Source organism: Pristis pectinata, chromosome 5 (assembly GCF_009764475.1).
Source record: "Pristis pectinata isolate sPriPec2 chromosome 5, sPriPec2.1.pri, whole genome shotgun sequence".
In the NCBI taxonomy this organism is placed as follows: Eukaryota; Metazoa; Chordata; class Chondrichthyes; order Rhinopristiformes; family Pristidae; genus Pristis; species Pristis pectinata.
The window spans coordinates 69,464,814-69,491,403 of NC_067409.1; the positions used below are offsets into that span (position 1 = coordinate 69,464,814).

Consider the following 26,590-nt stretch of genomic DNA (forward strand, 5'->3'; position numbering starts at 1 on the left):
TTGACTTTGATGTCATGCAAATTGGGCAACAGCAAACCAGTGAATGGTTTTCTTTTCCTCTGAAATCAATGGAAATTAGGATAAGGAATCAGCCAAACGGGATGCAGTGGCAGACATTTAAGGTGACCTTTCAGAATATGCAGAATAAATGCATTCCAACAAGAATGAACAGTTCCAAGGGGAGGAGCCACCTGATTTGCTGGGCATTTCCTAGATCAATGGCCTGTACATCCTAGCTTTTACACATCCCTTTGTTTTCTCATTTCTCTATCAACCAGATGCTTCATCCACAGCATATTCCCACTGCAATCCCTGGCTTCACCTGAACAGAAATTGTTCTACCCCTACCTCACTGGAACTTAAAGCTAACGCATCTATTTCTGTCTCAATTCTAACAATGAGTCTTCGACCTGAAACATTAACCCTGTTTCTCTTTCCACAAGTGCTGCCTGAGCATTTTCTGTTTTTATTCCAGATTTCCAGCAGGTGCAGTTATTTGATTTTCAGAATATTATTGTTTAGTGCCAGGGAAATATAATACAAAAGTCAGGAGATAATGTTTCAGTTATATAGGGCATTGGCGAGATTGCAGCTGGAGTACATTGTAGAATCCAAATCTCCTTATTTAAAGAAGGGTAGTTATGCTTTAGAAGCATTTGAAAAAAAGCCTTCAACTCACTGGAGTTTGGAAAAATGAGAGGTGGCTTGACTTGAACATAATAAAAACAAGACTGATGCAAATATAAACTTTTTGTATAAACAATGGTTTGTGATGGAAGCTCAAAAATCAAACTGCAATATTTTTCTGTGACCAGTCCAAAGTACATCATTTGTTGGGCCAGTTGAGTTGTACTCTACAGCTGACCTGTGTGGCATCTTAGATACTTAACTGCTGCACTGGCTACAATAAATAACAACAAAATTGCTCAAGTATCCAGCACTGTACCTTGATAAACTCAAAACCCTTCTTAACTTATAGCAAAACAGGCAGACACAAAAAAGTTAGGAATCGAGTAATGTTGAGCTTTGGTCAGTTACATAGATCGCTTTAACACCCTTCCAATTCCCACAGACTACTGGGAGGCCTATAGTGTAACCTCATCACCGTGCTAGCCCCTCTCTTATTCCTTTTATGTTTATGAATGATGAGGTGCAAGCCCTCTATCAAATGACAGTAGGAGTTCTATGTGAATTGAGTAATGGGAAGCAAGGGAAGAAATTGTTGGGGCCCTGGCAGAGATATTTGTTTCATTGTTAGCCATGACTGCAGTACCAGAGGACTAGAGGGTGGCTAATGTTGTGCCTTTATGCAAGAAGGGCTGCAAGGACAAGCCAGGGAACTACAGGCTGGTGAGCCTAACATTAGTGGTGGGAAAGTTACTGGAGAGGATTCTGAAGGATGGGATCAACCAGCATTTGGAAAGCCAAGGACCGATTAGGGACAATCAGCTGGACTTTATGCATTGGGAAATTGTGTCTCACGAATTTAATTCAGTTTCTTTGAAGAGGTGACCAAGAAGAATGACAAAGGCAGGGTGGTAGATGTTGTCTTCACGGACTTTAGGAAGACCTTTGACAAGATCCGGCATGGTAGACTAGTCTGAAAGGTTAGATCACGTGGGATCCAGGGTGATCTCGCCAATTGGATCCAAAATTGGCTTGGTGGAAGGAGACAGAGGGTGGTAGTGAAGGGTTGTTTCTCAGATTGGAGGCCTGTGACCAGTGGTGTGCTACAGGGATTGCTGCTGGGTCCTCTGCTGCTTGTCTTATTTGTTAACAATTTGGATGAGAATGTCGGTGGCATGGTTAGTAAGACTGTGGATGACACCAAAATCGGTGGTGTAGTGGACAATGAAGAAGGTTGGCTGAGGTTACAACAGGATCCAGATCATCTGGAAAAGTTGGCAAAGGAATCACAGATGGAATTTAACTCAGACAAGTGTGAAGTGATGCATTTTGGGAAATTAACCTAGGGCAGGACTTACACAGTAAATGACAAGGCCCTGGGGAGTGTAGACAGAACTAGGAGTGTAAGTATACAGTTCCCTCAATGTGGCGGCACAGGTAGACAAGGTGGTGAAGAAGCCATATGGCATTCTTGCCTTCATCGGACAGGGTACTGAGTTCAGGGGTTGGAACATCATGTTGGAGCTTTATAAGACATTGGTGAGAATGCACTAGGAATATTGTGTGCAGTTCTGACTGCCATACGAAGGAAGGATGTGATTAAATTAGAGAGGCCGCAGAAAAGATTCACAGGGATGCTGCCGAGTTGCAAGGGGAGATTAGATCAGCTGGACTGTTTTCCCTGGAGCAAAGGAGGCTGAGGGGTGACCTTACAGAGGTTTATAAAATCATGAGAGGCATAAATAGGGTGGATGCTCACAGATTTTTTCCCCAGGGTAGGGAAGTCTAAAACTAGAGGGCACAGGTTTAAGGTGAGAGGGGAAAGATTTAAAGACAACCTGAGGGGCATATTTTTCACACAGGTGATGGGTATATGGAATGAGCTGCCAGAGGAAGTGTTGGAGGCAGGTACAATTACAATGTTAAAAGATATTTGAACAGGTTCATGGATAGGAAAGGTTTGGAGAAGCCTGCTGGTCATTAATGGAGTAACAGCTATTTGCTGTTGCTCCTACTTTATTTAACTCTTTCAACCCGGTTTGAAATGCTTTTTTCTCATCCTTAGTAATAATTCTAAACGTGATTTTACTTCCAGGAGTGCCAAAGCTATGAAAATTACTAAGGAAGATGATCCTCCTGTAACTTTGGAATCTATTTTCCAATTGCTTAGAAAACACACAGATGACTCTTCTGAGCAGCTTTGATAGCTTAATTCCAAGTTTGATTCTATTCAAAAAACCTTAGATGATCATGACAAACGAATTAAAGAAAATGAAGCGACTCTTTTGATTCTGGATGGGAAAATTGATGAATTTGGAAAGCTTGGTAAAAAGCAATCAAAGTCTAATGAAAAAGTAATGCAGAAGCTTATCGATTTAGACAACAGAAGTAGAAGAAACAATCTATGTATTCTGGGTCTTAAAGAATCAGTTGAAGGTAACCAGCCTATGGAATTCTTTGCAAATCTTTTGGCTCAATTATTTCCTACTATTTTAAAATCTCTGCCTAAGATTGATCGAGCACACAGATCACCACTGTACAAACCTCCTATGGGGGACAGACCCAGGTCAGTCATTATTTGTCTGCATGACTTTCAAATTAAAGAGCTTCTAATTCGTGACTCCCGTCGAAGAGGGATGATTAATTACCAAGATTACAAGATCAGAATTGTTGAAGATTTCTCTCCTGAGGTTATGAATGAATGCGTTAAATTTAAAAAGGTCATGTTAGAACTTTATAACAAAGGCTTTAAGCCTTTTCTTCATTATCTTGCAAGACTTAGAATTATTCTGAAAAATGGTGCGCAGAAGTGGTTTTGTTTGGCTGAAGAAGCTCAAGAGTTTCTGGAAGCTGAGGACTAATTGATTCCATATTATCGTTTTTATTCTTGGTATCCCTTTATTAATACCTTGAATGTCCATGTATTTTGACTTTTGATTTTTTTTGATATGTTACTTTATATATATTTTTTTGGAGGGGGGTTCTTTTTTTAACAAGACTTAATATGCACACTTATTATTTTATAACTTTGAAACCGTGTTTTTTTTCCAATTTACTGTTTTGACTGGGATGCAATTACCTAACGTTGAAACATAAGGAGCAGGACTGCTTGGGTTAAAGCTGTCTGTAGGATTAGCCGCCGCCATCTATTGGTCGGTTTTCTGTCCTTGGGTGGTGGGAGGGGGGATGGGTTCTTTCTTTGGAAGCTGCTTTGGGCTCCTAGCCAAGTCTGTTGCTTAGTTACCTTATCTGAAAGTTTGCCGTTTGGTTTGAATTTACATTCTAGTTTGGTTTGTTTATTAACCTTTCTCTTTAATTGCATTTAAATAATATTAAAATGGATCAAGTTATTAATTTACTTAGTTTTAACGTGAAAGGGTTAAATCACCCTGTGAAACAAAATAAGATTTTTGCCTATATTAAAAAATTTAAGGTCCCAATTATCTTCTTACAAGAAACTCATATACATAATTGTGATATCTCACGCTTTTGTAGTCGATGGAAAGGGTTGCAATTTCATTCCTCTTTCCAAGCTAAATCTAGGGGCTCTCAATTTTTTTATAGATAGTAAATTTTCATTTGTTCAACACAAGGTAATATCTGATACTAATGGACGTTTCATTATAGTATCAGGAAATTAGATAATAGATTAATGGTATTTACCAATATTTATGCCCTGAATATGGATGATCCAGGATTTTTTGAACAATTTTTTACACTCTTGCCAGATTTGAATCTTTATTCTCTGGTTTTAGGAGGAGACTTTAATTGTTGGTTAGATTCAAGATTAGATAGGTCATCTAGTAAACCAGCAGCTCTTAATAAATCAGCTTTATTTCTTCAATTGTTTTTAATGAAATCTGGCGTTACTGATGTTTGGTGCTTTTTACATCCAGAAGATAGGGAATATTCATCTTTCTCTCACGTTCACCATACGTATTGAAGGATTGACTTTTTTTTTATTGATAGTGAAATGATTCCATCAGTTCAATCCTGTAAATATAAAGAGATTGCTCTTTCAGATCATGCTCCTGTGTTTTTATCTTTAAACTTCCCTGGACTCCCTCAAACAAACAGATTTTGGCATTTTAATCTAACTTTGTTATCTGATAAAGACTTTAAAAAATATTTGGAGAAACAAATTATTCTTTTCTTTAAAGAGAATACACCGGAAGAGACTTCTAGTCTTATTATATGGGATGCTTTTAAAGCCTTCATTAGAGGACAAATATGGCAAGCGTTAAGAAAAAAGCTAACAGAGAGAGAGTTGATTTAGCTAATCAGTTGAATCTACTAGAACAAAAATATGCCTTGAATCCAGATCCTGCTTTATACAAAAGGCGAGTTGAAATTAAAACTAAATATGATCTTCTTTTAACATATCCAATTGAAAGTCAAATTTTTAAAGATAAAAGTCAATTTTATATTCATAGAGACAAAACAGGTAATTTACTGACTAACCAATTAAAAACCTCTATTGCTAGACAGCAAATTAAAGAAATTTGCAAAGCTAATGGTGAGAGGACAACTGATCATTTAGAAATAAATGATACCTTGAGAGAATTTTATTCTAAACTTCATAGTTCTGATTCTCCTAAAGATAATACTGTAATGAATAATTTTTTTGACCAATTAAACATCCCTACACTCTCTGTTGATAACCGAAAACAGTTGGACCAATCTATCTCTTATGAGGAAATCGCCGAGGTTGTACGCTCATGGCACTCTGGAAAGACTCCGGGTCCTGATGGATTTCCTGGAGAATTTTATAAGGCCTTTTCCTCACTGCTTAAACCTCATTTATGTTCTGTTTTTTTGGACTCTTTTAAATTGGGTAGGTTACCACAATCTTTTTATGAAGCTTCCATTTCACTTATTCTTAAAAAAATAAGAACCCAATGGAATGTTCTCCGTATAGACCAATATCTTTACTCAATATTGATGTTAAAATTTTATCTGAAGTTCTGGCTTGTAGATTGGAAAATATTTTACCATGAATTATATCTGATGACCAGACTGGTTTTTATCAAAAAATTGTTATTCTCATTTTAATATTTGTTGCTTACTGAATATTATCTACTCTCCCTCTAAGGAAGTATCGGAATGTGTGATATCTTTGGATGCTGAGAAGGCCTTTGATCGGGTTGAATGGAGTTACTTATTTAAAACTTTAATATTTGTCGCTTAATGAATATTATCTACTCTCCCTCTAAGGAAGTATCGGAATGTGTGATATCTTTGGATGCTGAGAAGGCCTTTGATCGGGTTGAATGGAGTTACTTATTTAAAACTTTAGAGACATTTAACTTCGGGCCCGATTTCATTCAATGGATTAAATTACTTTATTTATCCCCCTCTGCTCGTGTTCTCACTAACTTTCAGAATTCCAAACCTTTTAAACTTCAACGCGGAACCAGACAGGGATGCCCTTTGCTCTTTGATTTGGCTTTAGAACATTTAGCTATTGCTTTTCGAGAATCTAGAGATATCGCTGGTATCTTTAGAAGAGGTATTACCCACAAAGTCTCGCTCTATGCTGATGATTTATTACTTTTTATCTCTAATGTTGAGACCTCGTTACCTTCCATGCCTTCTCTACTTCCCTGTTTTAGCCAGTTTTCAGGATATAAACTGAATTTAATACAAGAGTGAACTTTTCCCTTTGAATAATCTGATGTCATTTAAAATTGTAAGAAATCATTTTACCTATTTGGATGTAACAATTACTAAAAACTATAAACACTTATTTAAAGAAAATTTTCTTACATTACTGAACTATGTGAAAAGGGTTCTATCAAATTGGTCACCCCTCCCTATATCGTTGATTGGCCGAATTAATTCTATTACCTAAATTTATATACCTATTTCAGGGCTTTACCTGTTTTTATTCCTAAATCCTTTTCTGATTCTCTTGATTCAATTATATCTTCTTACATATGGAAAAACAAACATCCCAGACTAAATAAAGTTCACCTTCAGAAAGTTAAAAAGAACGGAGGTTTAGCTTTACCCAATTTTAGGTTTTATTACTGGGCAGTCAATATACAAAATCTTACGTGTTGGTTACATTACATTAATCATGAGGCTTGTCCAGGTTGGGTTTCTTTGGAAGCTAATTCTCTATTTTCTATTATTTCTTTGCTTGGCTCTTCACTTCCTTTATCATTAAATAAACTAACTGATAATCTGGTAGTTAAACATACTTTGAGGATTTGGTTACAATTTAGAAAATATCTTGGCTTATCGAGATTTTCTTTGTATAGTCCCATGTTCGCTAATTGTTTTTTCAAACCTTCTATGACTGATGTAGTTTTTAAAGAATGGGACAGATCGGGTATTACTTGTTTTCAGGATCTGTTTGTTGGAGGAAATCTCTCTTCGTTTGAACAATTGTCAACTAAATATAGTTTACCAAAAACCCATTTTTTTCAATATTCACAAATTAGAGACTTTCTCCGATTTCAATTACACTCTTTTCCTATGAGTCCTGATAAGAACTTACTAGATGTAATTTTTAATTTGAAGCCTTTTTATGATGGCTCAATATCTAATATTTATGGCAAGTTGTTAGGAATGAGTAAGGCTCCTTTAGACAAAATTAAAAATGCTTGGGAAAAAGACTTGCAGATTTCAATTTCTGAGGAAACTTGGAATAAAATTTTTAAATTGGTCAATACTTCATCATTATGCGCCTGTCACTCTCTCCTTCAACTTTAAGTGGTCCATAGAGCTCACTTGTCCAAAGACAAGCTATCTCGTCTTTATTCGGGTATATCTCCTTATTGTGATAAATGCAATAATGGAGAGGCTTCTTTAATCCACATGTTTTGGACATGTTCGAGTCTTTAAAAATACTGGATAGATGTATTTCAAACTTTTTCTGTGCTTTCTAAAATAAATTTTAAGCCTAATCCTTTGACTGCATTATTTGGGATTGTTGGAGAAAAAGATATAACTTTGGAGACTTCTGATCTACACATATTGGCTTTTATAGCCAGGAGGGCTGTGTTGCTTAAATGGAAGGAAGTCACTCCGCCTACTCATGCTCAATGGTTACGGGATGTTATGTCATACCTAAATTTAGAGAAGATCCGTTGTTCAATTCCTGAATCTAACTTAGACTTTCAAACATTGTGGGGACCTTTTTTGAACTATTTTCAAAATCTTTGATCTGGTTGTTGAAGTACAGATATTGGCTAATATCATTATGTGTTAAGGGTTTTTCCTTGTCTTTTTTTTTAACCAAACAGCTTCGGTCTTGGTAGTGGGTTTAGATATTTTTAATAATAAAATTATTCCGATTTATTCATTATTAATCAATTATCATTTTTGATTACAATATGGGGTATTGTGATTTCAAGTATGATTTAACTTTAGTGGTATTTTATCTCCTTTATGATTCATGTACTCTGTATTTTCTTTGTGGAATTAATAAAAATATTGTAAAGGAAAGGTTTAGAGGCATATGATCCAAACACAGGGAAATGGCATTAGCTTAGGTAGGCACCTTGGTTGGCATGGACGAGTTGATCTGAAGTGACTGTTTCCGTGCTGTATAAGTCTATGACTCTAAAACACTGCCTAATTCAGATATATTTGGAAATCTCAGTCAGAGAAACCAAGGGTTGGCTGGCTGCAGAAAGAGAAAATATGTTTTGCAGTGATACACAAAGGGGTAGCGTGCTGAATTTGAGGCTGAAGCATATTGCAAGGATATAGCAAAGGGAACCTTTTGTTTGCACCATACATGCCAGTGGCTGATGTTGGCACGGCATACCAGGAATGAGAAGAAATTCATTCATCCACCTAACAGTCTTCATTTTGATGAATAGAAAATAAATTAACCAGTAAATTCCACCCTCCCCCACAGAGAAATTTTGTAACTATGACCCAATTGAGTACCCACCTCCTCCATCAAGCAACTGTGAAACATTGTAGAAGCTGGAGGTCATAGAGTCCTACAGCACAGAAACAGGCCCCTTGGCCCATAAGTCCACACTAACCATCAACCACCAATTTACACTAATTCGACACAAGTCCCATTTTATTCTTCCCACATTCCCATCAACTCCCCACAGATTTCACCACTCGGCTACACATCAGAGGCAATTTACAGTGACCAATTAACCTGCCAACCCACTTGTCTTTGGGATGTGAAGAGAAACTGGAGCTCCCGGGTGAAACCCTCGTGTTCACACGTAGAATGTGCAAAATGCACACTGACAACACCTGAGATCAGGTCTGAAATGAAAACAGAAAACGCTGGAAGAGTTCAAATGATCAGGCAGCATCTGTAGGGAGAAATAGAGTCAATGTTTCAGTACGACGACTCTCATCTGAACTGATGAAAAGTCATTGCTCTGACACGTGAATCATTTTCTTTCGCTAGTAATGCTGCTTGAGCTAAGAGAATCTCTTCCATCAGAGGATTTTCATGCCATGAACAGCATTTCAATAATTGGAACTCCTCCCAGATCCTCTTTTCCCTGCTCACTTTCTACACTTCCCCTTTCCCTCTTTTCTCTCCAATCTCTGTCCGCTCTTCCCTCCATCTGCTTTGTTCTTCATCTTTTGTTCAAACATTAGCTGTTCTAACTGCAATTCCTTTTTTTATTTCACCTTGAGCAATGCCACAGATCATCAAACAGTATTTAAAACCATCAAGTTCCTAATTGATGATCTTTAACACTTCATAGCAATATTACATTTAATCCAAAATGAAAGGGCAATTGGCTTTACTGCAAAACACCTTTTCAAATATTAGTTTTGGCATTATTTGAAAAAAACCATTCATGGTTTTATAGAGTCAGTGCAAAGAAAATCAATGGAGCTGTTTTTGAATATTTTTCCTCAGAAAGTTCCTCCCTCAATGGCATCCTAACTTCCATGAATATTTCCCCATGTATGTAATTTTCTAATATTATTTTTGGTATCTTTTCAATGAAGTAGAAACAACAGACTTGACACGGCAGTTCGAAAAAATGGGTTCAAGATGCTTTGTAAGAACATTGGACTGGAACTCTTTCTAGCTGTTTTGCATGGAAACATGAAGCACATTAGGATAACATACAGTACACAACTAGAACACTTGTTCAAATATTGTAAGAAGTGTTAGTTACCATGACATACCACCATCTTTCTTCATCTTGGAAATCGCTTTTTAATTTACTTTTCTTAAGTTCCTGGCTGAATTTCTGGATCATGCACAGATAAGGTTTCATGTACTCATAGCCTTCTGCACCCTCACTCAAGTTACAGGCACCAGGACGGAAAGCATCAGCAGTGAACTGAATGTAACCTGTCAACCAGCAGTATACAATGGCCTCAGCCAGTACGGGAATTGTACTGGAAGCTGAAGGAGCAGTCACTGAAACACTTCTTGATGATGGAGTTGAAACAAAAAAAATCATCTAGAGCTTCCATGCCTAACTTAAAATCCTTGGAAGTGTGGATTACCAGTGAAAAATCATGTCCTGATTGCCAGGCAGAGTGGCAAGGGACAACATCTACAGATGTACTGTTGAAAGTATCCTGACTAGTTGCATCATGATCTGGTACGGCAATTCGAATGCACATGAACATAAGAAGCTGCAGAGAGCAGTGGACTCTTCCCAATACATCATTGACACATCCCTCCCCACCACTGGTGGTATCTACAGGAGGCGCTGCCTCAAGAAGGCAGCATCTATCATCAAAGATGCCCACCATCTGGGCCACACCATCATTTTGCGGCTACCATCAGGCAGGAGGTATAGAAGCCTGAAATCCCACACCAGCAGGTTCAAGAACAGCTACTTCCCTTCAACCATTTGGTTCTTGAACCAACTGGCAAAACCCTAAACACTACAGTTTAGCAACACTATGACTACTTTGATCATTTTGCACTAAAATGGACTTTGTTTTTTCAGTTCTAATTATGTTCTTTCTTGTAAAAATTGTGTCTAACTTATGTTTAATTTATGTTTTTCTTGTGAATGCTGCTTATATGATGTTACATGCCTATGATGTTGCTGCAAGTAAGTTTTTCATTGCACCTGTGCATAAGACAATAAAGGCTTTGACTTCTGCAGCAGTTTCATGCACCAGCTAACCTTGTGGGTCTGTGACTGAGAATGGCAACTTAATGCCAGTTCTTGGTAAAATAGCATGTGTTTTGTCGGTCAGATTGTATTGATGAAGGCCAAAATAAATTCATGCAGTACCCTTAAAACAAGCAAAAGAAAATAACATGAGACTAGGCTAGATTGGTTCCAGGGATGGAGCAATCATGCAATGATATACAGTGATGTCTGGTTGCCCACATACCCACAGTTTTAACAAATTTTACAAAATAAACTGCTAAAAATGATAATACTTTGGCTGACTTTGAGATATGATCAAACAGGCAGCTTCATGAGTGCACTCAAGTTTTAAGATGAAGAGAAAACAAAATACTTGAGAATTTGACAAGCTTCCAACATGGTACCACACACAAGCCCCAGGATATTATGTGTGGTGGAAAAAGCCCTTCCTTCATAATATCCCTCCATAGTGAAGATATCAGAGGAACTGAGTTGAGGAAAGGAGGTAAGTGGGAGTCAGGTCGATTAGCTGAGGGGTGGGGGTTAGGGAGATGACCAAGCAGGGGATTGGGAAGGTAGCATTGGTGAAGTTAACGGTGACATCCAGTTCTTCGGCAGTGGCCCAGATAGGGTGGAACACTCGAGCTAATATGTGTCAATCCTTTGGCTAAGGTTTGTTTCATTGATCGAGAGTCTGCTGTAAATGGTCAGTAAAACAAATCTACTCCATTCATTGTCAGGCAGTGTTTCCGATAAAACAAAGTGATGTCTATTTTTGCATCAATTACTGAACCAACTGCCACTAGTACACATCTAATCCATGCACCACCCTGAACCAATTCACCCTCTCCCTCACCACCACCCATTCACCCACCCAGAGGTAGTCCAATTATTTAATAATCAAAACAGTCACCAATTAAGTGTCAAGAAGCTGAATTACCTGAGCTGTCACAAGATGGAGCATTATAGGCATCATTGGAAGGCAAGTCTTCAAATGTTTGGCTTGAATTGTTGAAGGATGTTTGCGTCCAGAGACATTACACAAAGCAGAAAGAACACCACCTAGATGTAAAAAAGAGGTATTTATAAATTTATTGATAAACCAGTTTCATGAACAAAGTTATGGCCAATGCAGTGGCACAGCTAGTACAGCTGATGCCTGACAGTGGCAGTGAACTGGGTTCAATCCAGACCACAAATGCTATCTGTGCGGAGTTTGCACATTCTCTGTGACCACATGGGGTTCCCCCATGTGCACATTCTTCTTCTTAAGCAGCCCCTTATTGTTGAGGATGATTTGCTTCCACTCCAGTTCATTAGGTTATAAAGTTAACAAAGTTCATAAAGTTAATGAGGGAACCACAGATTGCCTGAGATGGTGCTTAAGGCAATGGGCAGATGATTATTTGGAATGTTGTGTGCTCCTTTACCTATTTGTGCTTGACATGATAGACTTTATATGCCCAATGCTTTACTAGATGTACCTTCTTCATTTTGAGCAGTCATGGTTAGAGATTTCCATGCGTCAGTGAGAATGTTACAATTTTTCGAGAAGATTTTGCAATTATTCTTGAAGATTCTTCAGGAAATTGCTTGCCACAATGAAGGTTAGAGCAGTGTGCTTGATTTGAAAGTTTGGTGTCAGATTTGTGGACAATGTGGCCTGGCCACCAGAGCTAGAGAACATCATCATAGTGTGTCATGGAGTCAGAGTCATACAGCACGGAAACAGGACCTTCAGCACAACCAGTCCACGTTGACCAAGATTCACATCTAGGCTAGTCCCATTTTCCTGCATTTGGCCTTTATCCCTCTAAACCTTTCCTGTTCATGTACCTGTCCAAGTATCTTTTAAATGTTGTTAATGTACCTGTCTCAACCACCTCCTCTGGCAGCTCATTCCACATATGCATCATCCTCTGGGTGAAAAAGTTGCCCCTCTGACTAAATCCCTCCCCTCTCACTCTAAACCTCTGTCCCCTAGTTCTTGATTCCCCAACCCTAGGAAAAAGACCATGCGCATTCACCCTATCTATGCCCCTCATAATTTTATATACCTCAATACGATCACCCCTCATTCTCCTCTGCTCCAATGAATAAAGTCCCAACTTGCCCAACTTCTCTTCTATAACTCAGTCTCTCATGTCCTGGCAACATCCTCATAAATCTCATCTGCACTCTTTCCAGTTTAATGACATCTTTCTTATAACAGGATGACCAAAACTGAACACAAAACTCCAAATGTGGCCTCACCAACGTCTTGTACAACTGCAATATTACATACCAATTTCTGACTGATGAATGCCATCATGCCAAAAGCCTTCTTCACCACCTTTTGGTGAAGACAATCAGTGCTGGGTATGATGACCAGGGGGAGGATGTGAAGATTGGTACATATTAGCACCTGAGATGCTGACAAAGCCTGAAATATAAAGTCCAATGCAGATATGCTCTTATTTTTAGCTGCCTTTTTAAGGATGAATATCATGGGATAGCTGATGGGATGAGATAGGTTGGCAGGGGTTCAAGGAGGTGACTTCAGACCTATCAGATACTGCTACAGCATTAGCTAGTAATCTGTTCCAACAGTGAAGTATTCCTGCTAATTGAATCGCCAGGCCATCCTAGTTAGGAAAAACTGACCAGGGTTAAATCTGTTTGCACGCCACCCGTGAAATACCAGAACTAGGAAATGCTTGGAAGTCAGAGTCAGAAACAAAACAGAGTGGAGTGGCACAACTGATGATTCTGCATCTCCCCAATGTTTTAATGTAGGTGACGCTGTCTATTCTTCCAGTGCCTAAACAGCTAGTTCATGCAGCTACTGTGCTCCTCAGCTGTGAGGGGCTTGGGCTTTTAACTGTTCACCTGTAAATTCACAACCATCTCTCAAGTGACAGATTCTTGCAGGACCAATTTCAAAACTCTATTGGTATGAATATACACATTCAATAAAAAAGATTAGGTATTTATTGCTGCATTAACAGCTATCCTACATAGGCCTCAGGCAGTTGTTGACAAATGCAGAATAATAAAACAGAAATCACTGCTTTTTCATCCAACCTAGGAATGGTTACAAAGTGGCATGCTGTAGCAGACCATGAAGAATATTGATTATGAGTTGAGACTGGCTAAGGCTAGGGCTGTTCATTTTGAAAGAAAGAGGAGCTTTAAATTACATATTATTAAACACTGACAGTGGGGTTAAATTGCAAGAATAATACATTTAAAATAATTTGTATAGATTAGATATAAAATAAGATTATTATCCAGATAATATCTTTATTAGTCACATGTACATTGAAACACACAGTAAAATGCATCTTTTGCGCAGAGTGTTCTGGGGGCAGCCCGCAAGTGTCACCACGCTTCTGGTGCCAACATAGCATGCCCACAACTTTCTAACCCATACGTCTTTGGAATGTGGGAGGAAACCAGAGCACCCAGAAGAAACCCACGCAGACACGGGGAGAACGTACAAACTCCTTACAGACAGTGGCCACAATTGAACCCGGATCACTGGTGCAGTAAAGCGTTACGCTAACCGCTACACTACCATGCCTACCCTTTACAGAATGGATAATCAAGCAAAAGTGAATCTACTAAGGGGTTTAGCATCTTTAAAAGTAGATAGATCACCAGGCTCAAATGAAATATATCCCAGGTTCAATAAAGCAGGGAGAAAATTGCAGAGAATCTGACCATCATTTTTAAATCCTCCGTGGCTGCAGGAGAGTTGAACCATTGTTTAAAACAGAAGTTGGGGATAAATCAAGTAATTACAGACCAGTTGGTTTAATTCATGCAATAGTTAACCTACTTAGGAACCCCCAGATTATGCAGTAACAATCAGTATAAATTTGTTATGGGAAGGTCCTGTCTGACTAACTTGAGTTTTTTGAGCAGGTGATAAGGAGAGTCAACAATAACAAGGCCTTTGACAAAGGCACACACTTCAGGCGCTTTAAAAACGCTCAAGGGTTCAAACTAGATCCAAAATTGTTCAGCAATTGAGAATCAAAGTGTAACTGCAGGCTGTTACCACAGGGTTCAGTACTTGGTCCATTTCTTTTTATAGTATAGATTAATCATTTGAACTTATCCGTAGGGGGCACAATAAAAAAGCTTACAAATTATACCAAAACTGGTCATGAGATGGACTGGGAGAAGGAAGGCTTTAGACTGCAAGAAAATGCTGATACTCCGGTCACAGAGAAACAAGGGACTGCAGATGCTGAAATCTAGATGAAAAACACTATGATGCTGGAGGAACTCAACAGGCCAGGCAGCATCTGCGGAGAAAAGCAGGTGGTCAACGTTTCAGGTCAGGACCCTCCTTCAGTTGGGCAGAAAAGTGGCAAAAGGGGTATGAAGTACTTCAAAGCAATGGAATACACAATAATTAGGAAGATATTGTGTGGTGTGGATGAACAAAGGAACCTTGGACTATAGACTAAGGGCAGCAGGGCAGGTCATTAATGTGGTTAACAAGGTTTATGGAATAATCTCCTTCATGAGACATTCAAAACAACATAGAAGTTATGAGCAGGAGTAGGCCATTCGGTTCCTCAAGTCTGGTCCGCCATTCAATATGATGATGGTTGATCAGTGCCTTGTTCCAGCTTTCTTCCCATATATCCCATGATCTCTCTAGCCCTTAGAAGAGTACCAGAATCCTCCTTTAAGATATTCAGTGATTTAGCTTCAACTGCTTTCTGTGCTAGAGAATTCTACAGGTTCACCACTCTCTGGGAGAAGAAATTTCTCCTCATCTCAGTCTTAAATATCTGACCCCTTATCCTTAGACTGTGGACCCTGATCCTGGGATCACGAACCATCAAGAAGATCCTGTCCCTAACAAGTCTGTCTAATCCTGTCAGATCTTTGTAGATTTCCATGAGATCCCCTCTCATTCTCCTAAACTCTAGTGACAAAGGCAAAGGTTATGAGAGCAGATATAATGTACCAGGGCTGTATACATGCTAGTTAGACCACAGTCTGAGTATTTTGTACATTTTTGATTATCACATTACAGGAAAGATAAGACTGGAGAGGAGACTTACAAGGATGCTGTCAGGACTGGAAAATGTTCGGCATCAGGAAAGGTTGGATAGACTAGGGTTGTTTATCTTGGAGTAGGGGAGGTTGAGGAGGACTTAATGAGTTGCATAAAATTATGAGGGACCCAGAGAGAGTAAACAAGGAATATTATTTCTGCTGTTTCTCTAAGCAGAGGAATTGAAAACCAGGGGAGTGAAGTCTGAAGTAATTGGTCAAAGAATCAAAAGAGAAATGAGGAAATCTGTTTTTACCCAGAACTCACTGCCTGAAAGAGTGGTGGTAGAAACCTTCAACACATTTAAAAAGTGTATGAATGTGATCGTGAAGAGCTGAGGCATTCAGGACTACTGACCTAATGTGGGAAGGTAGAGCTAAAGTAGGCATATCTTTTGCAACCATGTTGGATATGACGGGCCCATGGCCTCATTCTGCTTTGTAAATTTTCTTTGATAGAATTTTATCCATATTTTTTTTACTCAAAAGGTGGTGGGGATGTGAACCACACCGTTTAATTGGGAGGTGGAGAAAAAAACCTTCATCACATTACATAAATACCTGGATATGTAATTGGCAGAGTGGTGTAGCCTGTGGAGTTGCTGCTTCACAGCTCCAGAGACCCAGGTTCAATCCTGACCTCAGGTGCTGTGTGTGTTTGCACATTCGCCTGTGACCACGTACATTTTCCCCTGCTGCACCAGCTTCCTCCCATATCCAAACAATACGCAGGTTGGTAGATGAGTTGGCTACTGTAAATTACCACCAGTGTACTGATGAGCGCAGACTTATAGACCGTGACATGGGAAATGGTATTAGCCTAATAGCTGTTCTTTTGACTGGCATAGACACAATGGACTGAACATTCTCCACAGGTGTCATAAATTTCTCCATTCCAACAACCTAACCACCACTTATCTAAACATATACCTTATTGACAGTGCTCTTGAGAACTTCATCAAGCCACGGCATAGAAATTGGTCTATTTTTCAGGCGTAAAATGAAAGTTTTGAACGGATCAAGAGCTTTTCCCCACCATTTAAGTTTACACCAAAAGGTTTATAACCAACCCCGATTGCTTCTGAAGTGCAGTCACTTTGGTGATACAGGCAAGACAAGAAGCCAGTTTGTACTCAGTGAGGTCTCACAAACAGAGATCTGATTACGACCCACAAATCTGTTTTGGCCATTTTGCATGAGGATCAATCATGGACAGAGCACCAGGGATAAATCCCTGGCTGTTCTTATTAGCCTAAAAAATTAATTTGCACAACTCTCTTTCAGTATTATGTAACTGAAAATCATTTTTTTCCCCAGACAGAAACACAAACTTGACCACATCTGGGTCATTTTGCACTAGGTTGGAAAGTCTGTTGAATTCCTCTGGGTTTGAGTAACACTTATGTCCCTAAAGCAATTTCCACTACAGGGGCATATAGAATGATGTGAACCCCTGTGTTATACAGGAGCCAGTCTTGAGCATTCCTCAGATGACTACTTCTTCTTAGCATAGTGTCAGTTGAGAATGCAAGTCAAGTAACTTGTTTGCTCTCCTCCTTTGATCACTACCTCCTCTCCACCCCTCTCCCTATCCTGAGTCACCCAAGTTCCCAGTTTCAACCTGCTGCCCACTTTCATATCTTCACCCAAGTGCCTTAATCCCAGATCCCAATCTATCGCCTACAAACCCACAATATCCACCATCCATGCTATCAGCCCAATCTCTCCGACTTCCTCCCATCCAAAGTGTTGGCCTGTTGCTCATACCATAACACAAACTACCAGTCTATTTTCCACCAAATGATTAGATGGTAAAGACAGAAAGTACTTAGACAAGCATTTGAATCCCCAAGGCATAGAAGGCTATGGACAAAGTGCTGGTAAATGGGGTTACTATAGATATGGACTTGATGGTCAGCAATGGACTTGGTGGGTCAAGGGGCCTGTTTCTATGCTCTATGACTCAAAGAGCTTGCTTATGACTATGCTGCGCTCCCTGAAACAGCTCTCCACCCAGTCAAGTCTGTGGCTGCCACCATCCTGAACCTTGCCTCTGAAGTACCACAAGTACCACACAGTAAAATTTGCAGTGCCAAAAATGTGCAACAGCCACTCAGTTACATCCAAAGCCTCCTGCCTCAGACACAACTAAAGTTTTCAGCAGAGGGTCAGCAACTGAAGTGGTTGTTAACACCATGTTCCTGTGCCCATCCACCAAGGTGCACAACAATTTAAATACATGAACACCCTTGAATCAGTTACTTCAGTGTGAGGGAACATATTGACAAGACATCTTATTTACAAGATGAAACCCAATTTCTGCATCGAGTGATCAAAGTAATGATCATTACCAATTTAAAGCCAAAATTTTAACAGAAGACTTCATAATGTATTTTCAGTCCATTTGAACAGTTATTTGTGTTAGGATCTGCCTTATTTTTGGTAAACATACCAATTTCACACATAAATTAAGGCCTTAAATAGGAGAGGTAGGTGTCTGAAATATTTATACAGTCTTTCTTAAGGTCTTGGCATCATGTAAATGCTGAGCTTGCTCAACAGTCCCTGCTGCTTCAAAGAGTTCAGGTCTGGTACTTTAAGGTGTGATAATATAAAGATTGAATTAGTACTTAGGAGAATGAATTAGAGAAAAATATGAAGCTCCAGATACTCCAAGAGAAAGAAGGAGTCAAGAGGTGTGCAGGTCATATTAATAATAGATATGATCTTCCATATGAAAATAAATTATGCGTAAACAGTGCAAAACTCCAAGGAAAACACCAGCACATTATTTTGAAGGTAGCTTGGAACCTCAGTGCCCAGGTATACACAGCCTTGAGCTGTTCAGATTAATAGAATATTTCACCTATCTGTCTGGCAGTTCACATCACTATAGGAAAGTACTGAATAAAAGCCAAGTTCTTGGTGTAGCAATCACACATGGTATGGGCAGATTACAAGATAAATTTGCCATTGCTAACAGAAAACTGCAAAGGGAGCACTTCTTGGAGGTGGCTTACAACTCTGCAATGCTGATTCCCCGAATCCAAGTTTTTTTTAAGACTGACTCCCAGCTAGAGAGATTAATCTACAATATTCAACAAAATCTACAGACAGCAGCATTTGCTTTCATGATCTTTTAAAAATTTCCTTTTAGACTCATCTATTGCCATGCACGAAACTTTCCAGTTCCCAGTAGGCAACCCATTGATAACTGCCAGATCTTGGCGATAGCTAAAGTTACAGGTTCTTCAAGTAGTTCTACTTTAAGGAAATGGTGATCATGAAAACTTACAAAAATACTTTATTACTAATGGAAATGTATTTTATGCCCTGGTTGATTATCTTTTCAACCTGTATTTCTGCAATCAGCATCCAAGGATTATGTGCCAAGGCTAGGCATAATATTCGCAATGCAGCAAGTTATCTCCTCATAGACAGGACAACAATCTCAGATATTAATTGGTTAGATGTGCTGGGCACTAGTTGCAGTCTCAGGTGCTCCTATATAAATGGCACATATTGTTCCTTCAAACTAGTACTGAGACATCTTGGTATGATAGCTGCTGTTCTATTCAATTTTCCTAATGTGGCAACAGCTAACCAGACAATGGGCTGAGTCAAGTTTGCTGCAGCTGACAGCTCAGAAGGGAAGCACCAGTGTTCAGCTGCTCTCTCTGAGTAAGCCCTGGACCAAATCGGACCTGCTTTAAGTCCAGGACACGGGGAGTGACAGGTGCCAGCAAATCAGCCGCTCTGTTCCAGTGCTGGACTCCACATGGAGTCCAACAGCAGTCATGTGGGATTACCCAGCATTACCCTGGGTAATCTACCTCTCTGACCAATGCCAGTTAGACCTGGTGCAGCACTGGAGACCCCATTCATTTAACAGGAGATTCCTGGCCTGGGGATGAGAAGGAAAAAGCTAAGTTATTTTTTTTTTGTGGTTTTCATTATTTATTATTTGTTTAATATTTCTAATTTACTGTTTTCTCTAATCTAATAGATTTTTATTGTTTTATAGCAATTTTAATAGATTTTAAATGCACCTAAATATTAGAGGTATTTATAAAATGTATAGAGCCTCCTAGCGACAGGAGGCAAGGTTCCTCCTCTGTGCAGAGGGCTGTGAGAATGTTCTAGAGGAAATGCTTCAGTAATACTCCACATGAGGCCTTCTTGCCGCAGTGACTTCAGTATGCCTCACTGGATGCTTCCTAGGTCAGAAGGTCAGCTCCATCAGGACCTCATATCTGACCCTGGTAAGTTGAGGCAAGTAGGGACAAGAGCAGAGGGAAATCCAGCATTAAGGGAAACTCTCTGCTCAAGTTACAGCCTATGTGACAATGGATTGCTGGGTGAATGACCCAGGGCTTATGTTGTCCAATATGATCTATGGCTGGCAGCTGAGTGGGCAGGAAGTTCATCATGTGGAATCATATCGGTGGCCCAGACAGCCTGGAGTCCAAGAGGGAGAACCACAACTCCTCTCTTTAACATACAACCCTCCCTCCAGAAACTGGCAATTGTGCTAACTAGAGTTCTAAAGTCAAAGAGCACAGAAACAGGCCCTTCAGCCCACCATCAAGCAGTCACCTACACTATTCCCATTTTGTTCTCCCCACATTCCCATCAACACCCCCCAGATTCTACCACCCACCTACATCAGGGGCAATTTACAATGGCAAATTAACCTACTAACCCACTCGTCTTTGAAATGAGGAAGGAAACCAGAAGAAATCCACGCGGTCACAGGGAGAATGTGCAAACTCTGCACAGACAGAACCCAAGGTCAGGATCAAACCTGGGCCATTGGAACTTTGGGCAGCAGGTCTACTTTGCTGGCTCACTGTGCTGTCCAAGGGAGAACTGGACCTCAAGAGACTGCAGATGCCAGAATCTGGAGCAACAAACAATCTGCTGGAAGAACTTATTGGGCCAAGCAGCATCTGTGGGAGGAAAGGAATTATCAACAATTATCAACATTTGATTGCGCTGCTTTTCCTGTCCTTTAGAGAAAATATTCAGGACACCTGTGGAAAGGCTGCTTTGAGGTCCCATCTACAATTTTAGTAGGGTGCCTAACTGGGGAACAGGGAACAACTGCACCTTCAGGTGGACCTGTTGGAGAGATGATGCATGGACTTAAAAAGGGTGATAATGTTTGTAGAAATCTTCTACTTGTAATTATTAGCTGTAACTAACTGTGATGGATTTAGATAATGGTTACTGCACATATACAGCAATTCCACAATTGACACCTGTCCTGAGGGAGGCAAATGGTGCATTGCCGCTTTTGGGAAATTAATGGCAGAAGTGCACATCTAGCTCAGCAATATTTAGGTATGGCCATCTCACCTCATGTCTCCTCCTAACCTGTCACTGTACCATTCAATCTCATTAGGTTTACAGTTCATTTTACAGCAATATCTAAGCAGTGTATCACGACAACTACTGATTCTTACACCACTTGCTCGTAGGTAAACTTAAGAAACATATACTTCCAATATCCTTGATGGAAGTGATAGCCATATAGAATCATATTCAGATAACGTGTGAAGCATATAAATTAAGCAGTTATTAACTTTGTCAACTGCATTGCAATCTGACAACAACAATAGCCTGAATACAAACTGAATGATTCACATCCAATGCAGGCCTGTCACACTGAAAGAACACCTGGTGAGATGGGGGCGTAAATTGAGCTTGGGAAGAGGAAGTAGTACCTTCAAAACTAAAAGCAAGGTGAATAAGGTTCACAAACATCTAATTAAATCTGAAAGTCTTGACTATAATGTATATCTGATGGATGAAGATGCTGCAGTGTCAGTAAACTACAAGCCTGAATCACCAACAAATAAGGAGCTTCCCTTTTTCACTCACTATTGGTGAATAAGATCCTGGTCTGGTACATTGACTGCCCAATAATGAGAAGGTGTTTTTACATTGCTTTCTTGTTAAATGGGAGCCTCTCCTAGACCACTTACAGCCAGTAAAGGTAAATATCTGAATCAGCATATACCAATGAATGAGAAGTGTCCTTAACTGCACTCAGTCAGAAGCTTCTAATTATCATTCTTCAGTTAAATGAGAAAATCTCCTTTATCAGCCAGTGAGTTGGAAACTCTCCTCAGCATTACACAAGGAAAATTTGCCAATAATATGATTTTAATAATTGAGCCTATCCTCAGAAGTTGATCAATAGGCATTCATATGAAGTCAGAATTGCAGCACAGTAATACGAAGTGATTGGAGACCAGGCTCTCTAGCACAGACCCAGCACACACACAGACATGCGCTCCAAGAGCACACCAACGCATCTTAACCACACACTTCCCTTCAATAGGCAGACCCTCAGTATCAAGGATGATCTGCTTCCAGTTCTGTGGGTTTTGAGGTGATTGATGAGGTCAATGTGGGAGCAGCAGACTCTTGCACAGATGGAGCAGATGGCTTGGGGAGGATGAATAATTTGAAGTGCTGTGCTCCTTCAGCCATTTATGCAGTGCTTCTGTGTGCCCCTGATCCAAGGTTCTCAATCCCACCCCCAATGTTTCTTCTCCATTTGATCAATCATGTGCCAGAGATACCCAAGAGTCAGTGGGGATGTTGCATTTTCCAAGAAGGCTTTGAATACATTCTTCAATCTTTTCCTCTGTCCACTCGGTATTCTCTTCCTGTGACAGAGCACAGAATAGAGTGACTGATTCAGAAGTCTGGTGTTGGGCATGCAAACAATACTTCTTGCCCAATGGATCCAACCAGGTTTAACCAGGGTGTCAATGCTCGGATGTTGGCCTGAGAGAGAACACTGAAGTTGGTTTGTTTATCCTTAGTGATTTTGAAGGATTATGCACAGACACCATTGGTGGAATCTTTCAAATGGCTGGAGATGCCTGCTGTAGTAGTCCAGGTCTCAGAAGCACACAGGAGGACAAGTAGACCATGAGGGTCAAATGTCTTGATCTTCAAACATCTCTTTTCTCAATCAACCAAAGGCTGTTCTGGCACATTTTAGCCCTTGGTGAATTTCATTGTTAATGCCTGTCTTTACCGAAAAATGACTTCCAGGATATGGGAAGTGGTCCTTGCATTCCAGGGTCCTTATTGTTGGAGGGCAGGAGGGGTAGGTTGGTGGAGGACCTTGGTCTTGTGGATAACGGATGGTCCATCCTCTTATCTGCATCAGTGAGTGAGTCAAATGCCACACTACAAGCATCATCTGTACACTGCAGTTCAACTTACTGAGATTTGGGTGAACTATAGTCAAGATAGGTTGAACAGCTTTCCATTAGTTCTGAAGATTAGCTCCACTCCTGCACAAAGTTGGCTGGAAAAATGATGCAAGAAAGCAGTGAGAAAATATTGGGGTAATGCACAGCCTTGTTGAACAACTGGTCTTCACTGAGAGTGGTCCTGTTATAGACCTGTTGAGTTTAGTCATGACTTGTATGCAGTCATCAAGCAAATGTAAATGGAAACAAATTTCTGCAAGCAGCAAAATTTAATGAGGATGTTCCATAATCCCTTTCAACTGATGGAGTCAAGGCCTTCTTGAAGACATGCAACCTTGCCCACACCCTTTCTCTCGCACCTAACCATCCTGGATCCCCCTCATCCTTTAGTATCCCCTACCTCTGATCCCTCCCCTCAACTGCCTTCTGCCTCAGTGCTTCTCCCTCCCAGCTCACTCCTCCCTCCCTTGCCATTGGACAAAGATCTTGCTCAGTCAAGACCACTGGTAAGCTGGTATGCAATAGCCATGCAACATGAAAAGAATTTATGCACCAGGTATCTTCTACTCCTCAGAACTGGAGTGGAAGCAAGTCACCATCAATTCTGAGGGACTGCCTAAGAAGCAGAAGATGGACAGAGAAAGGAGAAAGCCACGTAGAGATAAATATAAAAGAGGGAATTAAGGAAGTAAATTTACAGTTAAAGAGTCCAAGAGCACAAAAACATACAACATCAGCAATTCTGCGAAAGAAAGTCAGGAGCATCACGGAATTTGTGAAGAATTATGAAACCACAACAAAGAGAGAACTTTGAGTCAGGAAGACCCCCCAGGAAGACTGAACCAAAATTGGAAGAAACATGAATGGAAGGGCTTGACTCAGAATGAGACATTACACAGGAACAGAGCTATAAGAATTACCCTTCAGAGATCGGTAAGGAACAAATAATTTAAAAAAGCATATTTGTCAAGGTGTAATGCTTGGGAGAATCCAGACTAAGCAAAATACAGCAGATTTACTTCCTCATTTTCAGCAGCACTGTTGTGACATTTTTGTATTTCATCATGTGTTGGCTCCCACATTTGCTTTTGCTTTATTGGTCCCTCCCATCCGAATGATGGGCAGGGAGATGGAAGACACGGTTCACTACAGTGAAACACCAAACGTCTATGAGACAGTTAGACTCTGCTGGAATAGTATGTATAGCTTTGGGCACATAGTTTTACAAAGGATATAAAGACAATGGAAAATATGCAGTGTCAATTCACTAGACTGGTGTCAATAATGATTGGTTATTGTGAAGACAAATTCTCTGGAACTAAAAAAGTTGAGGAATGACTTCAGGGATGTGAAGAGTTACGTAAATAGTGACAGCTGCTTTTGTTGGTCATTGACCCTATGTGTAAAGCTAATGAAGTCATAAAATTAATCATTCAGCAGGCAATTAGAAACTGGCAAATGTTTACTTGCACCAAAATTCCTCACTATTCCCTCTTTACATTAATATATCAATCAGCACCCTTTAAAAACTATGTCATTTAAAGAAGTACATACTATGAGACTTGAAATTCTCATTCTGAGAAACTCTCATGTGAGAGGACCTAACTGGTTTAATCTCAGTGCATTGGAATACAGATCCCAATGGATCAACCACACTACATAATGAATGCTGCAGAAGAATCTAGTCCCTTGGAGGGAGAGAGAAGGAACCTAAACCTTTTGTTCATCTGTAGAGGAAAGTAAAGACATTGGTCATGACAAGGAATCAAAATTACCTGCTCTGACTTGTTAAAATCTAAGGTGTGGCATTTTGAATTTAAAACATAAAGACACAGAGTGCTCGCAATGACATCACCATAAAAGGAATCAAGACAGGTTAGCTCCTTCCAAATATAAACAATAATTTAATCAACACATGTTGTCATACTTTTATTAGAACAGTGTGGAATCAGAAAACATAAGCATAAATGCTAAGCAGATTTATCATTTTCTAATTTGCAGGCATATTGAGCTAGTGAGTAGTGTGAATAGCAGTATTTTTGTAATAATAGGAGTGGACAGCAGAAATAGAAGACAAAAATATGATTTTGTAAAAAGCCTTTGTAACAATTATGGTGTCAGGGAAGTTAAATGATCTAAGCCCAATGATAGCAGGAAGCAACAGGTTGCTTGAATGTTGCAATTCAAACATGTGTAGCGGTTGCTACCGCGGAATAAAACAAGACTCTACTCGGAGGATTGCCAAACAGAACTGGTTTATTTTCCCGCCTTGCGCAGGCCCTTTAAGGGAGAATGTTCCCGCCCAAAACAACTGGCAATGACGTAAGTCCTACGTCATTAGGACTTTCCCGCGCGCGGGTTCTCCCCGTCGCTCGGAAAGACGAGGCCTGCCGCCATCTTGGGCCTCGTTGCTCCGATGCCCCGCGACCCGACTGCCGAGCCGGTTCGCCCGACTAGACGGTGAGTCGCCACACAACCCCCCCCCAGAACCGGCGAGACAGTCCCCAAGGTCCGTGGGCTGTGCCAGCTGCCGCGTAGGGGGGCGGCCTCTGCGTCGCGGCGTGGCAACCTCGACAGGCTGTTGCAGATCCAAATGGGCCGGTTTGAGGCGGTCCGCCGTGAAAACCTGTTCCCTGCCTCCAATGTCCAAAATAAAAGTGGATCCGTTATTCCGTATGACTCGGAACGGTCCCTCATATGGTCGTTGCAATGGTGCCCGAGGTGTGCCCCTGCGAACGAAAACAAACTTACAGTCCCGTAGTTCCTTGGGCTGGCAGGATGGGGCTTGACCGTGCCGTGAGGTGGGAATCGGGGCCAAGGCGCCAAGCTTCTCGCGCAGTCTTTGTAGGACTGCTGGGGTTGTTCCCCTTGGTCCCGAAGGGCAGGTATGAAATCCCCGGGGACAACTAGTGGCGCCCCGTATACAAGCTCAGCTGACGAAGTGCGGAGGTCTTCTTTGGGGGCAGTGCGTATGCCGAGCAGGACCCAAGGCAGCTCGTCAACCCAGTTAGGACCCTTCAGGCGGGCCATCAAGGCCGATTTCAGATGGCGGTGAAAACGTTCCACCAACCCGTTTGATTGAGGATGGTAGGCCGTGGTGGTGTGCAGCTGTGTCCCTAGCAGGTTCGCTAATGCAGCCCAGAGACTGGAAGTGAATTGGGTGCCTCTGTCTGAAGTGATGTGGGCCGGAACGCCAAAACGTGAGACCCAGGTTGTGAGCAGCGCCCGGGCGCAGGAATCAGTTGTGATGTCAGCCAGGGGGGTTGCCTCAGGCCACCTCGTGAACCGGTCCACGATGGTAAGGAGGTACCGGGCTCCTCTTGAAACCGGCAGAGGGCCCACGAGGTTGACGTGTATGTGGTCGAACCTCCTACGGGTAGGCTCGAACTGCTGTGGTGGGACCTTGGTGTGTCGCTGGATTTTTGACGTCTGGCAGTGCGGACAAGTCCTGGCCCACTCACTGACCTGTTTGCGCAGGCCATGCCAGACAAACTTGCTGGCGACCAGTCGGACAGTAGATCTGATGGACGGGTGCGCCAACCCATGTACCGAGTCAAAAACGCGTCTCCGCCAGGCTGCAGGGACTATAGGGCGGGGCTGACCAGTCGCAAC

The 26,590-nt window shown here is 40.8% G+C and overlaps 1 protein-coding gene across 2 annotated transcripts in view; it reads right to left on the bottom strand.

Moving 5' to 3' along the window:
- Nucleotides 1-26,590, bottom strand: part of ulk4 (unc-51 like kinase 4) — a 527,384-nt gene that overhangs the window by 255,953 nt on the left and 244,841 nt on the right. For both annotated transcript variants that reach the window (XM_052015441.1, XM_052015440.1), the window contains exon 24: nucleotides 11,629-11,750. In XM_052015441.1, coding sequence (XP_051871401.1) covers nucleotides 11,629-11,750 — 122 coding nt within the window. The remainder of the gene's footprint in view (nucleotides 1-11,628; nucleotides 11,751-26,590) is intronic.